Source organism: Capricornis sumatraensis, chromosome 1 (genome assembly GCF_032405125.1).
Source record: "Capricornis sumatraensis isolate serow.1 chromosome 1, serow.2, whole genome shotgun sequence".
NCBI lineage: Eukaryota > Metazoa > Chordata > Mammalia > Artiodactyla > Bovidae > Capricornis > Capricornis sumatraensis.
In genome coordinates this window covers 235,478,392-235,495,315 of record NC_091069.1, presented here as the reverse complement: position 1 = coordinate 235,495,315, position 16,924 = coordinate 235,478,392, and the positions used below count along the sequence as shown (strand labels likewise).

Below are 16,924 nucleotides of genomic sequence, written 5' to 3'. Positions count from 1 at the left end.
TTAGGGACACAGGGAAGGTATTCTTTACCAACTGAGGTGGAATTGCAGGCAGATTCTGAGCTATCAGGGAAGTCCCTAACATTGTTAAGCACCTATTATAAACCAGGTGGGCACTTTCCTGGTATCTAGGCTAGTAAAGAGTCCACCTGCAACGCAGCAGACCTGGGTTGGGACGATCCCCTGGAGAAGGGCATGGCAACCCACTCCAGTATTCTTGCTTAGCAAATCCCCATGGACCGGGGAGCCTGGTGGCCTACGGTCCATAGGGTCGCAAAGTGTTGGATAGGACTGAGTGACTAAGCACAGCACATAAGCCAGGTGTTTCCCTGCACCACCTCACTTAAAGTACACAGTATCCCAGTGAAGTGGATGATGTCATCCCTATCTTATTAGTTGAAGAGAGAGCCTGTCTCACTTACCTCAAGTCAGTTCACTAGTAAATTTGGCTCCAAGCTCTGGGCCCGAGGCCTCAGCGCCTCCCACAGGGTGGAGGAGGACCGAGTCTCTGTTTCTGACTGCATGCTGCTGCTAAGTCACTTCAGGACTAAAGCTAAATGATTTGTTGTATTATCTGTTTCTACTCCCCTCTGTTAGCCTAAAGGAGAGCTGACTGCATTGTTTATTCTAAAAGGATGATCTAGGTGTAAATTTATTCCTTATGTTAAAAAAAGAGCATATATCTAACAATTATTTCATATTTGCTCTCCTTCAATTTGGCAACAGATATTGAAGAAGCACTGTAACTGAATGCTTCTAGCTGGTTCTTTCCCCCATAAAGGGTAAGTAATAAGAACAGGATGTGGAAACTAAATGTTTATCTTCTTTTTTTTTTTTTTTTTGCTAAAGGTAAGCATTTTTTCTCCCAAGTGACTTTCAAGAGAAGTAAAAAGTAAACACCCAATATGGGCAGGCCTGCCAATGTTTCAGCCTGGCCCCTCGTGTCAGGTCTCTGACAAGTCTAGAGTTCCCTTATGAATAAAAGACAGCCCACAGTCTGCAGTCCCTTCCAGCCAAGCTGGCTGTCGTCAGTGACAGGCAGACCCGCCTCTCAGTCCCCTCTGGCAGGCAGGACAGTTGGGGTTTCCTGCTTCCCTAGCAAACTCCCAAGGTTTCCCAGACACAAGTCAGAGACAGACTGTCCTCATATACAGGGCTTGCTGGGGCTTTTAAACAGCTCTGTTACTTATGCTGAACACTGTAACAATTCTAAAAGAAAAAAAAAAAATCCTGTGTAACTATCTCTAGATTCATAGTTCTTTTTAAAGTCCAGATTTAGAGAACCCAGAATTTGTACAATTAGAAAAGGTGGCCCATTATGTCGATGCAGTTTTCAAACCTAGTGGATGATGACAATAATAAAAGGTCTCACTTACTGTGTACGATTATGTGGTTCTGGGTCAGAAAAATGATTTACATTTTTGTGATCCTTGTTAGGTTATCCTGTCCCCATTTTGCATGTGAGAAATATGTCCTGGAGAAGTCATCATGTGTCTAATGCCAGACAGCTACTGAGCGGTAGCCCTGGACTCTGGATGCTTCAGCCTTCTGAATTGAGACTGGGCTTTTCCACAGAGTACCCTGAAGGGTAGTGGTTTGTGATTTGCTTACTCGAGTCTCTCTGAGAAGGTGAAGGTGTTGGTCTCTCTCGCTCTAAGGATAAACACTTGCAGGACTTGGGTGCAAGGATCTGGCTGAAGCCCCACTCAACCCTCCATCCGTGCCTCCCACCCAGTGGGCTCTGCAGACATGATCGGGGCCCCTGCCCATCCCACCCGCGCATGCCCACTGTTACCTCAGCACCTTGATTGTCTCCATCCACTGCGCCTGCTCGCTCTCCCAGGAGTCCACCCGGATCCAGTCGGACGTCTGCAGGGCCAGCCGGGCCATGGCCACGCGGTGCCGGGCAGACACAAGGTCTTTCTTCCCGTAGTTGTCATTGACAGGAGAGATGATACCCCCGATCACCTGGTACCTGCCTAGGCAGGGGAGAGCAGGGGTGTTGCTGGTACGGGGACTTGCCACCCGGCCGCTGGAGTCCAGACAGGCACTAAAAGTCTCGGGGCCTCATCCTGAGTGGGAACAAACACTGGCATTCTCTGCTGGGCAGGTCAGCTCCCTTGGGTCAGGTCAAGGTGCTGCCTTAGGCATCACGTGCCTCTTCTCCAGAGTCTTCTATGCCCTGGAGTAGTGGAGAGCGGGCTGGGAGGGTCGGGCTGAGGCCAAGGCTCCCAGGTGGCACTGTGGACAGTTAGGGTCAGAACACGTTAGGGGAATACAATGACTCCCCCTGTGTGGGCCTCCTCTAATCACCTATGGGACAATAGCCACACATGGCTTCTTAGCTCAAATAGGAGTTTCTGTGGATCAAAGACAAAGGAATGACATGTCCCCTGGAGCAGGTGGGTGGGTGAGGGGATGCAAACTGACTGCACAGGGCCACCACTGGCTTTGGAGGACTGTGCTGCTAAGGGAGGGAAGACCTACTTCGACAATGACGTGGGCCATCTATGAACCATGCTGCATGGCTCAGCGACAGGAGAACAGGGCGGTACAGATTTAGAGCTGCAGTGAACTGCAGAAGGTATAGGGAACCATCGTGGAGAGAGCATGAATGGGGCTCAGAGAGACTCTGAATGGGACTCGGGTGGGAGCTCTAGTTCTATCACTCGCTAGGAGGCCTTAGGCAAGTCACCAAGATATTTGGAAGAATAAAGTGCTGGGTCAATTGAGCTTCAGTTTTCCATTCTGTAAAATGGGATAATAGCTCCTTGGCAGCACCTTGTGGGAAGGATGAAATATAATATCTATGAGGGGAGTTAATATTTTAACTTAGTACATGATATATTAAAAATTGTATTATAAGATAGACACATGCACATAAAAGAGCATGAAAAAACACAGTTTTACAAAGAGTTATCAAAACATCCTGTTCTAATCCTCGCCCAGGTTAACAGACAGAAGTTCCTTATCACCCCCCCACACTGATGAAAGCTAATCGGTATTATCACTTTCCTCCCTGTGCACACAAGCACCTAATGCGGAGAGCTGACTCATTGGAAAAGGCCCTGATGCTGGGAAAGATTGAGGGCGGGAGGAGAAGGGGACAACAGAGGATGAGATGGTAGGATGGCATCACCAACTCGATGGACATGGGTTTGAGCAAACTCTGGGAGCTGGTGAAGGACAGGGAAAGCTAGCACACTGCAGTCCATGGGGTCACAGAGTCGGACACAACTGAGCGACTGAACAAAGATCAACAACAATTCTCCCTTTTTCATAATCCTCTTGCTTTCCTTTATAACTTTACCATGTATTTATGCAGCCTGAAAAAACAAAGATTTTTGCCTGCTTTTGAAACTTTAAAAGAATGGAATCATACTGAATTGTTCTTTCAATAAAGCTTTTTGTTTTGTTAATAAAATTCATGTAGTCCAACCAGTTTTATTGCTACATAATATTCCATTGAATGATTATATACCAAATAATTGATCTGTCTTATTGTTGATAGATTTCATTTGATTCTGGGTTTACAAATTACCAACAATTCTGCTATGAAAATGCTTGCACAAGTCTCTCTGTGTGCACAAGCATATATTTCTTAGGATATGTACCCTTCCTAAGAGTGAAACTGCTAAACTGCTGGGTAGATGTATTTGCAGCTTTACTAGATAATGCCAAACAATCTTCTAAAGCAGTTATAGATATTTACTCTCCAATCAGCAGTGTATGAGCATTTCATTTGCTCCACACCATCGAGCAAATAACCATACAGAGTTATTGTCAGGATTTTCCCATCTGATGGATGTATAGTTATGGCTCATCATGATTTTAATGTTCCTTTTTCTGCTTACCAATGAGCCTGAGCATTTATTCATATATATTATTAAGCATTCAAGCGTAATTTTTTGTGAAGTGCCTGTTTAAATCTTTTGCGTTTATTTCAGGTTTCTGCCTTTTTATCATTGATTTGTAAAGTTCTTCATCTATTTCAAATATTGGCTCTTTGTTGGTTGGTTATACGTGTCCTAAGTAATTTCTCTCACTTGTCTTATTGTTCTTTTTGTGGAATCCTTTGCAAACGAATGTCCTGAATTTTTATGTAGCTGGGTTGTTAGGTTTTTTCCTTTATGGCTAGTGCATTTTGTGTTATAAAGGTATTTTCCTGTATTATCTCATAAAGTGTTATAGTTTTGTTTTTCACATTGGTGTCTTTGCGCATGACGGGTGTCCTATTAAAAGTATTTTCCATTTGGATAGTCAATTACTCCAGCATCATTTACCAAAAAGACCCTCCGCCCCCTGCTGTGCGGTGTCACCACGTGGGATTCCTAGTGTCCATCTGTGAACCAGCTGCTTTCTCTGCTCTGTGATGTTCTGCGGTTCTATTTACTATTTACTGTCCCTAAACAACATCACACTGCCTTGTTTAATAGAGCTTTAGTACACTTCTTAATGTGATTAAGTAAATCTTCCTAACTCCTTCTTCTTCGAGTGTTTCAGCAATTCTTGACTCTATACTTTCCACATAAATTTTAGAAAGCATTTGTTAAGTTCCACAAAGATGAAACTGCCCCCCAAACCTGCTGAAATTTGATAGGCATTGGATTAAATCTATAATTCAATTTAGGGAGAATTGACCTTTTTATAATATTGAGCCTTCCATTACATGAGCATGTTATATCTTTCCATTTGTTTAGGTCTTCCTAAATATTTCTAAACAAAGTCTTACAATTATTCTTGTACAGCACTTAACACGTCTTTTGTAAGATTTATTTCTAGATTCTTGATATTTTTTGATGCCACTATAAATGGTACTTCTAAAAAGTACCTTTTTTCCTCCTTGTTGATATGCAGAAATATAACTGATTTACGTGTATCTTGAATGTGTATCTGGTAAGCTTGCTAAATTCTCTCATTAATTCTAATAGTTTACCTTCAGAGTCTTAATCTTCTATGTGCAAAATACCAACAATTTTACTGTTTCATTTTCAATTCTTTTACACTTTATTTTTCTTGTCGCATTGTTTAAGACCTCTAGTATTATGCTGAATAGAGATGGTATTAGCAGGTATCCTGTATTATGCCCACTACCAGAGGAAAAACTTCCAAGCTCTGTTATTACATATGATGTTTGCTATAAGTTTTCTGTGGATATCCTTTCTCACGTGTGGCAGAGAACATGCTATGTGTTCATTAGGACCCATTTTTATTTTTCCTCTTTCAGAGCTTATAGGAAGCTAATATTTCTGTTTCCCTTGAAATTAGGTTGGGTTTTTGTGATTTGACTGAGTTATAGTCCCTGATGGCCAGCTGGTAAAGAATCTGCCTGCAACGCAGGAGATGTAGGAGATGTGGGTTTGATCCCTAGGTAGGGAAGATCCCCTAGAGGAGGGTATGGCAACCCACTTCAGTATTCTTGGCTGGAGAATCCCATGGACAGGGGAGCCTGGTGGGCTACAGTCCACAGGGTCGCAGAACTGGACGTGACTGAAGAGACTGGGTCGTGGGATGTGGGTGGAATTGATGTAGCACCATGTAGACCTGGCCATAGAAACCCTTGCATGACCCTCCAGCTCTTCATAGTGGACCTGAAAGCTGCTATTAAGACAGCAAAGCCTTTGGGACCTACCAGGATCCCTGAGACACAGGGATTCCTTCCTGAGCTTGGGAGGAAACTATCCTGCTGATCTTCTGAACCTATGTGGGATTTACCTGGTGAGAGATAAACCTTGTTTAGTGTGTTAAGCTCCTCAACTTGTGGGGTTTGTTTCTTCAACCAGCATGGTCTGTCGTGACAAATATGCTATTTTAAAAGAGATGTTTAATGTCCAAAATATAAAAAAAAAAAACCACATACAACTCAACAACAATAAAAACAAAATCCCAACTTAAAAATGAGCAGAGGAGGTGGGTGGACATTTTTCTAAAGAAGACATACAGAAGACCATTAGACACATGAAAAGAAGCTCAACGTAACTAAACATCAAATCAAAACCACAGTGAGATATCACCTCATGCCTGTCAGAACGGCTATTGTCAAAAAGACAAGAAATCAGTGTGAGAGAGGATCTGGAGAAAAGGGAACCCTCTTGCACTCTTGGTGGAGAAGACAGTATGGAGATCCCTCAAAAAAATTAAGAATAGAACCACCATATGATCCAGCTATTCTACTTCTGGATATTTATCCAAAGAATACAAAAAATACTAATTCAAAAGATATACACACTGCTCTGTTCACTGCAGCACTGTTTACAACAGCCAAGATATGTTCCTAATCAGATGAATGGATAAAGAAGCTGTGGTAGGGGGGCCCATGTACATACATATACAAATACACACATACATGCATACAATGGAATACTACTCAGGCATGAAAAGATGAAATCTTACCATTTGTTACAACACGGATGGACCTTGAGGGTAATATGCTAAATGAAATAAGTCAGAAGAAAGACGAATACTGTATGATTTCACTCATATGTGGAATATAAAAAACAAACTAAAAAAAAAACAAAACAAAGCAAATGAACAAACCCAACAAAAAGAAACACAAACAGAGAACAGAGTAGTGATGCCCAGAGTGGGAGGGGTGGAGGGAGGGTGAAACAGGTAGGGGAGATCAGTGGTTTGGTGACATCTTTGACGGTGATGGTATGCATGCGTGTGTGCTAAGTCACCCCAGTCGTGTCCAACTCTTTGTGACTCCATGGACCATGGCCCATCAGGCTCCTCTGTCCATGGGATGCTCTAGGCGACAATACTGGAGTGGGCTGCCATGCCCTCCTCCAGGGATCTTCCCAATTCAGGGATCAAATCTGCATCTCCTATGTCTCCTGCATTGGCAGGCAGGTTCTTTACCGCTACTGTGACCTGGGAAGTCTGGTGAGGGTATACAGAAGTAAAAATATAATGTTGTACACATGAAACTTGCATAATGTTATAAATCAATGTTACCATCATAAAATAAAAAAGATATTCTTAGCTATTCATAGTTTAAGAGCTTTTGTCTTAAATGAATTCTTTGCAACTCTTGAAATGACTATGTGGTTTTTCTCCTTTAGTCAGTTAATATAGTGGATTGCATTGAATAACTTTCTAATCTTTAACATTACATTCCTGAGATAAACAGTTAGGTCAAGATATATTATCTTTGTAATGTGCTGATTAATTTACTCTGGTAATATTTATTTTAGGAAACAAGAGAAGTCTACAATTTTCTGTTAATGTTCTAATCAGGTTTTGATATCAAGGTTATGATAGCCTGTTAAAAGCTGTTAGAAGTTCTCATTTTCTATGCTCTAAAAAAGACTGTATGGGTTTGGAATAATATTTTCCCCTTAAGTGTTTGGTAGAAGCCACTGGTGAAGTCTTGTGAGCCTGGAGCTTAATTTGTGTGATTTTTTTTTTTGACTATTGAGTTAATTTCTTTAATGGTTGTAAAGTAATTCAGATTTTAATTTCTTCATTATAATTTTTGGCAACTTTCATCTTTCTAGGATTCTGTCCATTTTATCTAAATTTTGAAACATACTGGCATAAGGTTGTTCCCAATATTCTCTTATCTGTTTAGAGTTAATACCATCTGCAGGGATGTTCTTTTCATTCCTAATGTTGGTTGTGTTTCCATTCTTTTTCCTTGCTCAATCTTGCCAGAGGCTTGTAATCTTATTAGTCTTTTCAAAGGGCCAACCTTTGGCTATATTGAACTTCTCTGCTGAATGTTTGTTTTCCATTTCATCAATTTCTGTTCTTATTTTTATTAATCCTATTCTCCTGCTTTGTTGGTGCTAGTTTGCTGCCCTTTTTCTAATGGTGATAGATGTGGAACTAACTAATTTGCCATTTGTCTTATTTTCCTAATACAATTAGGAACGCCTATATAGTTCTGGCTATAAAATTTCCCTATAAGCATGATTTTACTTATATACTCGAAGCATGACTTGCATTTACTTTTTCCTTGCGTGTGAAGTTTTCATGATCATTTAGTTCAGAATACTTTCTATTTTTATACCTTTTCTGATCCATGAATTATTTACAAGTATTTTTTGTAATTACCCAAACATATTGAGATTTTTGGTAATCTTTTTGTTACTGATTTCTGGCTTAGTTGCAACTGTGAAGAACATACTCTATTGATTTCAATCCTCTGAAATGTTTTGATACTTGCTTTTTGTCCTAGGAAATGATCAGTTTTAGTCAATGTTCCACGAGTACCTAAAAAATGTGTATTCTATGATTGCTGTGTGATGCTGTCCAACTACTCAATACTGCCAATTGCTTTTTTTAAATCTATGTTTTTTTTTTGTCTGTTGTATTACTTACTAAAAGAGGCATGTTAAAATCTCCCACCATGATTGTGAATTTTTCCATTTTTTCTTTTTAGTTCTTTTAACTTGTGTTTCATATATTTTAAGGATATGTTACTTAGGTGCCTATATATTTGTGATTCTAACATATCTGTGAATCAGGTCTCTCTCTATAGTAATCCTTTTTACTTAAAGTTTATATGCCTGATAGTAATATAGACCCTGGCCTCAATAGTGTAAGTTATTTTAAAATTATTATTATTTGATCACACTGTACAGCATGTGGGATCCTAGTTCTCCAACCAGGGATTGAACTTGCACACCCTGCATTGGAAGCAGAGAGTCTTAAACACTGGACCACCAGGAAAGTCCCCAATAGTTTTATTTTGATTAGTATATGCATGCCATGTATTTTTTTTTTACCTTTTTACGTTCAACTTTTCTATACTTTCGTTTTAGGCAAGTCTTTTGTAAATAGCCTATAGCTGGATTAAAAATAATTTTTTGGGGGTCAAGCTTGACAGTTATTGACTCTTGCTTGGACTACATTAATTTACATTCAATGTGAATGCAAACAGATTTAAGTTTAAAGCTACCATTGTATATTTTCCTTCTTGTCACTTAATTTATGTTCTGGGTTTTTTTTTCCCCTCTTGTCCTGCTTGTGTTTGGGCTTTTCTCTTTTTTTTTTTTTCTCCTGGATTGGAATTAAATGTAGTCTCACATCCAAAGTAAATAAAGACCTTTCCCCTGTTCCTGAATCACATGAGGACTGCAGAGCTCTGTCCATGCTAGTGTTGTATATATTTTAAGCCTATTGTTTCCCCTTAGCCTATTAGAACTTATTATTCTGTTTTATACAACCAGTGCTCATTTACATTTATCCATGTATTTGACATTTTCTTTGCACTCCATTTCTCTTTGCATATGAGACCTACTTTCTGGAAATCACTCTCCTTCTGACAAAATATATCCTGTAGAATTTTCTGAAGTTAGTGACTTCCTGCCTGAAAAGACATTTTCAAGATACGACTCTCATCCCCAAAATATTTTTGCACTGTGTATGAACTAATTGGTTTGGCTATCATTTCTATGCAATCCTTTGAAGTGACGGTTCTGCTGTTTTTTTCCTTTTAACTGATACCGTTATGAAACCATCTATAATCTAACTGCCATTTCTGTGAAGGTAACCTGTATTTTTCTGGTTGCTTTTAATATTTCCTTTGACTACACAGGGGATTTCTGTTTACCCTGCTTTGGGATCTACAGATCTCTTAAATCTGGGCACTGGTATCTTTTTTATTAGACCTGGAAAATGCTTAGTTATTATCTCTTCAGAAAATGCCTCTGTCCCCTGTGCTCTGCCCTCTTCTAGCTGATTGTGTATATATAGCTCCCATGTCTCTTACCCTCTTTCCTGGAATTAGAAGCAAATCTCTTTATCTCTTCACTCCATTCTTGATAATTTCATCTGATCTATATTCCAATTCACTAAGTTTGTATTTCTCTCTCTCTAGTCTGATTCCAAATCATTCATTGAATTATTTACTTATTTTTTGAGTCTTCCAATCTACAGCCATGCAAACATCTCCATTTGTCTTGGTCTTCTTTCTTTCATCAGTATTTTATAATTTTGAAAATTATATAAATACTTTGTTGAGCTATACCTAAGTATTTCATTTTCTTTAGATCAACTGTAAATGGTATTATGTTTTAAATTTTGGTCTTCACATGTTTGTTATTAGTACACATAAATGTGATTGATTTGGTGATTTTTTAAAAAGATTTATTTGTTTTTGGCTGTGCTGGGTCTTCATTGTGGTTCACCGACTCTTCATTGCTATGCATGGGCTTTCTCTGGTTGCAGTAAGTGGGGCTACTTTTCATTGTGGTGCACCGGCTTCTCATTGCTGTGTCTTCTCTTGTTGCAGGCTTTAGGGTGTGCAGGCTTCAGTAGTTGTGGCACAGAGGCTCCGTAGTTGTGGCTCAGCTCACAAGATCTAGAGGGCAGGCTCAGTAGTTGTAGCGCACAGGCTTAGTTGCCCTGTGGCATGTGGGATCTTCCCGGACCAGAGATGGAATCTATGTCCCCTGCACTGGCATGCAGATTCTTGACCACCAGGTGAACCCTGTTGATCTTTATCTCACTTATTCTATGAAATTAAAAAAAAAATTAGATTCCTTGGCATTGTCTACATAGACAACCATGTCATGTGCAAATAGGGGAAGCTTTATTTCTTCTTTTCTATATGTATGCCTTCTATTTCTTGATTTTTTTCCCTAAAATAACCATTTAGTGTTATAAATTTCCTTGTACTGCTTTAGCTGCTATGTTATTTGCCATATTTTACTAATTTTTTGTGATAAAGAACAAGGTTTATTGTTGTTGGGGGTTGCATTTTTTTTGTGGTGGTAAAATATACATAACATTGACCATTTTAACCATTTTTAGCTGTACAGTGTAGTGATTTGCTATATTCGAATATGATGTATTTTCATTTTCACTCAGTTCTATGTTTTTAAAAATTTCTTTTGAGATTTTCTCTTTGACCCATGGATTATTTAGCAGTATGCTTAATATCCAAGTGTTTTAATATTTTCCTGTTGTTTTATTGATTTCAATTTGATTCCATTATGGTCATAGACTGTAATCCAAATGATTTCATTTCTTTAAAAGTTGTTGAAGTTTGTTTTATGGCTCAGAATATGGCCTGTTTTAGTGACTGTTCCATGAGTCTTTGAAAAAAATGTGTATTCTGCTGTTATTGGTAGAGAGTTACATGCACATGAATTAAATCCTGTCGGTTGACAGTGTTAGTTCAGTTCTCTTATATCCTTGCTCATTTTCTGTCTAGCAGTCCTGTCAGTCTCTGCAAGTGGAGTATTGAAGTCCCAACTATGATGGTGAATTTGCTTATTTTGCTTCTCAGCTCTTACCAGTTTTTGCTTCACGTATTTTGAGACTCAGGTTTCGGTGTGCACACATTTAGGACTGTTATGTCTTCTTAGTTGAAAGTACCTACTGCATAGCCCAAGGAACTCTGCTCAGTGTTATGTGGCAGCCTGGATGGGAGGGTGTACATGCATATGTCTGGCTGAGTCACTTTGCTGTGCACCTGAAACTATCACGATATTGTTAATCAGTTATACTCCACTAGAAAAAAACGTTTAAAATATGCCACATAAAAAATTTAAAAATAAATTGTAATATCAGGAAAAAGGAGAGAAAATAAAAAGGGAAGACCCTTTCTGAGCTGAGAGTGGGTGGGTGGAGGAATGAGCAACAGGGCAGAGAAGAGCTTGGGAGGTAAGTTTTGTGTGATGCAGCATTTAGATCTGAATTGAGGCTTGCTTCCTACACCCTTCTACCACCCCTCAGAGACAAAGTCTGGTGTCTGTTAGAGGGGGGAGGGCATAGTGAAGGGGTCCAGCTGGGTTTGGAAATTGCAGAAGAGACAGACACGCTTTTTGCTTCCCACCTGGAATTCTAGGAGAAGACCACATCCCATTGCCTTGTGCCAACACAGAATGGCACCAATACAGTGGAAATGGCAGTGTGGTGAGTGCAGGCAGAGATGGTGTCAGAAAACACTCTCTCCCCTGCCTTTCGAGTTCCCCATCAGCTTTAGGAGGACATGGCAAAGGCCCATGAAAATCCCCAAGATTCCTCAAGAGGAGTACTCGGGGGGCGGGGTGCTGAGAATTAAAAGTCAGGAGTGATCCCAGGTGGGAGTACAGGGTACAGGTGTGCAGCCTAAAGCCAGGGGCCACGGCATTGGCAGCACCACAGAGAGCCCAGCGTGGGCCCAGATAGAAGCAGTAGTGCCTGAGCCAAGAGAAGCCAAGGAGGCTTCAAAAGTGGAGGCACAGAGGACAGAGGCTGAGGCCTATGGTTAAGGGCAGATCCCTCAGCTGAAGGGCATTCAGATGCCAGGATGATAAGCCATCTCAAATGCTTAACTCACTCTTGGGAAAGTAGGCAGGAAAATATAAACTTGATTGCAAACTGACCTATAAGAAAATAAGTTTAAAATCAGAAGATAGTTACCTTAAAGTGGCATTTTTTTTTTTTTTATCATTCATGGAAATGGTGGTTTAGAACAAGTCGAGTGTTACAGAAAGGAAAGGAAGTTGTAATTCTGCACATGAGTCTCACATTACACATGGAGGGTATTAGTTCTTTCTCTTTTCCTCTTTAAAGGAAATGGGGGCTAGGAGAACTAACTCCTATTGGGTGTCAACTCTCTTGGGAAATTTACATCCATTTAATCTTCACCTTAATCTCTGTTTTTCAGGGGGTGGGAGGCCAGGGGCTCCTCCAGGCAGCTCTGCTGAGCATCTTGGACACTCAGGTGTCACCTGGGGTGGCTTATCTCATTTTGACAGGGGAGGTTATATACTGAGAAATCAATGCTTTGTTATAGTTCCCAGGAGAGAAGAGTCAATAAAATAACAGTTTGAGCTAAAACTCCATCTTGCCCGCTAAATGGTTATGAATTTAAGTGTTTATCCTTCCCTACAATCCTACAATCCCTGTGTTGTCTCTTATGTGATCCCCTTTTTCCCTCTTGTTGGGTTTCCCAGGTGGCGCTAGTGGTAAAGATCCTGTCTGCCAATGCAGGAATCATAAGAACCATGGGTTCAATCCCTGGGTTAGGAAGATCCCCGGAGGAGAGCATGGCAACCCACTCCAGTATTCTTGCCTGGAAAATCCCATGGGTGGAAGAGCTGAGTGGGCTACAGTCCATAGGATCGCAAAGAGTCAGATACAACTGAAGCAGCTTAGCACGCATGCACTCATGCACTCCCTCCTGTTAGACGGAGGTACTTTTCCAGTGACCTCACTGTGGAGACACACCTCTATTACAGCACTTCTATGATAATTATCTGTTTGTCTTTGTATTTCCCATGCATGAAGTTGAGAATTCCTTAAGGATGTGAACCTATCATTTTATTCTGGGTAACATGGCCAAGCACATCACTTAGTACGAAGCTATCCTTTCCTTACCTTGGGGTTATCATAGTGACATGTGGCTACGCGTTTAACATGGCAGAAAGAATTCCTTGCTTACCTCCACTCACTCTGGAATTCTTAACAAAATGGCAGAAAAGGAATAAAAGAAGTATGAAATCACAAGGAAAGAGAGTAGGGAAAGAAACAGCAATAGGAAAGGTCAACACAATTTTGGAAGCTGGTGAACTGATGAACAAGGGTACCAGAGCTGGCAGAGTCTGCAGGCAGGGGAGACAGGAAGGTGCAGACTGCCATGCATGGCACAAGCCCAGAGGCACCAACAACCTCCCAGTGAGGGTGCCAGAGGGCCTGAACACAGGAGGACTGGCTGCGAGTTTGTCTAAGGAGCCCTTAGATCCAACTGATTACCTTATTCTCCCATCCTGGCAAAAAACCAGGTTTCTGCTTTCTGCCAAGGTTGGACCAGAGAGACCCCTGACTCCTGGGCATAGCTGAGTGGAGGAAGAATTACCGTCCTTAAGACAGGAGGGCCAAGTCTGGCTCCCAGAATACCAGATTGGAGCCATCTCTCTGGACACCTACAGACACATTCTGGGGTCTTGGACATGGGGGGTGGATATATACCATGAGGACCCCCAGCTTCACCCACACACCCATAGCTTCCAGATGACACTATGGGACTGATCTGCAGATGGGAGTGGACAGCCCAGGGAGAGACCAGTTTAGAAAGGTGCTGATCATGAAAGACAGAGACCAAAATAGCTGTCAGGAGGAGAGGAACTTGGAGGACATAAAGGCAGGGCAGAAAGCAAAAGGTAACTTCAAAAATCTTCAAATAATGTTTTGAGAAAACAGGGGGTGATATCCCATCCACGAAACAAGAACGGGATATTTTGTAAAGGAACAATCAGAGAACAGGACAAAGCTCTTAGAAATTAAAATACTCAGTCTGACTTACCTTATTCTATATAACAGGTGCTAGGTCCATCTGTGAAACTACGAACAACCCAATATTGTTCCCTTATGGCTGAGTAATATTCCATTGTGTATATGTACCACATTTCCTTCATCCATTCATCTGCTGATAGACATCTAGGTTGCTTCCACGTCTTGGCTATTGTAAATAGTGCTGCAGTGGACACTGGGCTGCATGTGTCTTTTTGGATTATGGTTTTCTCAGGGGATGTGCTCAGTAGTGAGATTGCTGGGTCATGTGGGACAGATGAACCTAGTTGTGGGGCAGGAATAGAGATGCAGAGATAGAGAATGAACTTGTGGATGTGGGCGGTGGATGAATTGGGAGATTGGGATTGACATATGTGCACTGCTATGTATAAAACAGCTAGTGGAATTATGTGCAGCGCAGGGAGCTCGCTATACATGATACACGAGGTCCTCTGTGATGACCCAAATGGGTAGCATGTGGTGGTGGGGGAAGCGGAAGGGAGCTCCAAGAGGGAGAAGAATGTGTATATACATATTTATTCACTTGCTTGTACAGTGGAAACTAATGCAACATTGTAAAGCAACTATACCCCAATTCAAAAAAAATACTTGCTCAGTTGACAATATTCACCAACTGCCTATCACATGCTAGGTGCTGGGCTGGGTGCTGGGGAAATACAGAAGGGATGAGGCAGACCAGTTTTTGTCTTCAAGGAGCTTACATGCTGGTGGATGACAGCAGCAACAAAATAAGTTAGAAGAACTGGAAGGTACCTTAATGGTACAAATCTTAATGCTAATTGGTACACATTTTAATGCTAAAAAGAAGATAAATTTAAAAGATCTGGAAGGTCCAGCGTCTAACTAATAGAAATCCCTAAAAGAGAGAACAGAGGAGAAAAATATCAAAGGAATAATACAAATATCTCCCCAGACTAGAAGGCGTCTGAGAAGTTTTCAGAGTCCAAGGCTCTCTAAGTGCTCAGCACTTTGAATAAAAGAAGTTCCACACACTGGCAGACCACTGTAAAATTTCAGATTACCAGGCTTAAAGAGAAGATTCTAAGAGTTCCTAGAGAGAAAGTAAGAGCTTGACTCCACTGGACTAGGACAGCGCTGGACCTCTCTACAGCAGTTCTGGGATCCAAGAGACAATGAAGCCAAGTCTTCAAATATGAAAGGAAAACTATTTCCAGCATGGAGTTCTTTATTTGGTCAAGCAACCAATCAGATAGGATGGGGCTGGCAAACTTTTTATATTAAGGAACAGATATTTAATAGTTTAGGCTTTGTGGGCCACATATAGTCTTGGTGGCACATTCCTTTTTTAAAGCACCTCTTTAAAATGTAAAAAGATCATTTTTAGCTCACATGAAAACAAGCTACAGGCCAAATTTGGCCCATGGGCTATAGTTTATTGACCTGTCAACTGGAGAATGGGATAAACTTGCGTTCATATATGTAAGGTCTCAGACACTTTATCTTCCATAGATTCTTTCTCAGAAAGATGCTGAGAGGAGGCACCCCACCAAAAGAAGGGTACAAACAACAAAAAGGACAAAATAATCTCCAAAACAAAACAACTCCCCCAGAAAATCCACTCCCTCCAAACAAAACCAAAACAAAAAACCAAAATAAACACAGAAGGCATGCAAAGCATGGGATGCAAGAAACAAGGGTTCCAAATCAGGAGACAGACAAAGGCAGTCCCTACGAAAACAGTGGTGGGAAACCCTCAGTTGACAGTGGGGTAGCAAGCATAGAGATCTAGCTGTCTAGATAGGAGCTGAAGGCTTCCTGGAAGTATATGAGCAGAAACAAAACGGAACAGACAGATTACCATGAGTCTGTTTGTTCTAAGAAGAATTTTAGAGAATTTTTCTGAGGATAATTTGGGACTAAATTAGTGGTAGGTATAAGGGAACTGGATGTGAGAGTTGGACTGTGAAGAAGGCTGAGCGCCAAAGAATTGATGCTTTTGAACTGTGGTGTTGCAGAAGACTCTTCAGAGTCCCTTGGACTGCAAGGAGATCCAACCAGTCCATTCTGAAGGAGATCAATCCTGGGATTTCTTTGGAAGGAATGATGCTAAAGCTGAAGCTCCAGTACTTTGGCCACCTCATGCGAAAAGTTGACTCATTGGAAAAGACTCTGATGCTGGGAGGGATTGGGGGCAGGAGGAGAAGGGGATGACAGAGGATGAGATGGCTGGATGGCATCACGGACTTGATGGACGTGAGTCTGAGTGAACTCCGGGAGATGGTGATGGACAGGGAGGCCTGGCGTGCTGCGCTTCATGGGGTCGCAAAGAGTTGGACACGACTGAGTGACTGAACTTAACTGAACTGAACTGATAAGGGAACCAAGGAAACAAATAAATGGGGAAATTATTAACTCTAGGAAAATCCAAAGCTTATAGGGGAGGCAATTACATAAAAGGAGAATTTAGCATTCATACCTCCACCCTCACATTCATACTTCACCTCCACCACATGCTCCCAAATTGATTAGTTCACAACTTTGGGTTAAAATTAATATTTATTGTTTATATTTGTGTCTGTATAAATAGTATTAACTTAATACTATCTTTTTCTTTTAATAATTGGAAGATAATGTCTAAATAGATAAAGTCTAAATCTGAAAATTTAAGAAACAACAGTGTAAAAATATTATTTAGAAACAGGGAGTGAGAAAACAG

At 40.9% G+C, this 16,924-nt stretch overlaps 1 protein-coding gene across 2 annotated transcripts in view; it reads right to left on the bottom strand.

The window, feature by feature from the left end:
• NMNAT3 (nicotinamide nucleotide adenylyltransferase 3) overlaps window positions 1-16,924 on the bottom strand; it is a 123,448-nt gene that overhangs the window by 12,333 nt on the left and 94,191 nt on the right. Inside the window, exon 3 of one of the 2 annotated variants that reach the window (XM_068976786.1) lies at window positions 1,793-1,972. In XM_068976786.1, the coding sequence (XP_068832887.1) occupies window positions 1,793-1,972 (180 nt within the window). Of the gene's footprint in view, window positions 1-1,792; window positions 1,977-16,924 lie in introns of both variants that reach the window. The other variant, XM_068976776.1, reaches the window with a different exon arrangement.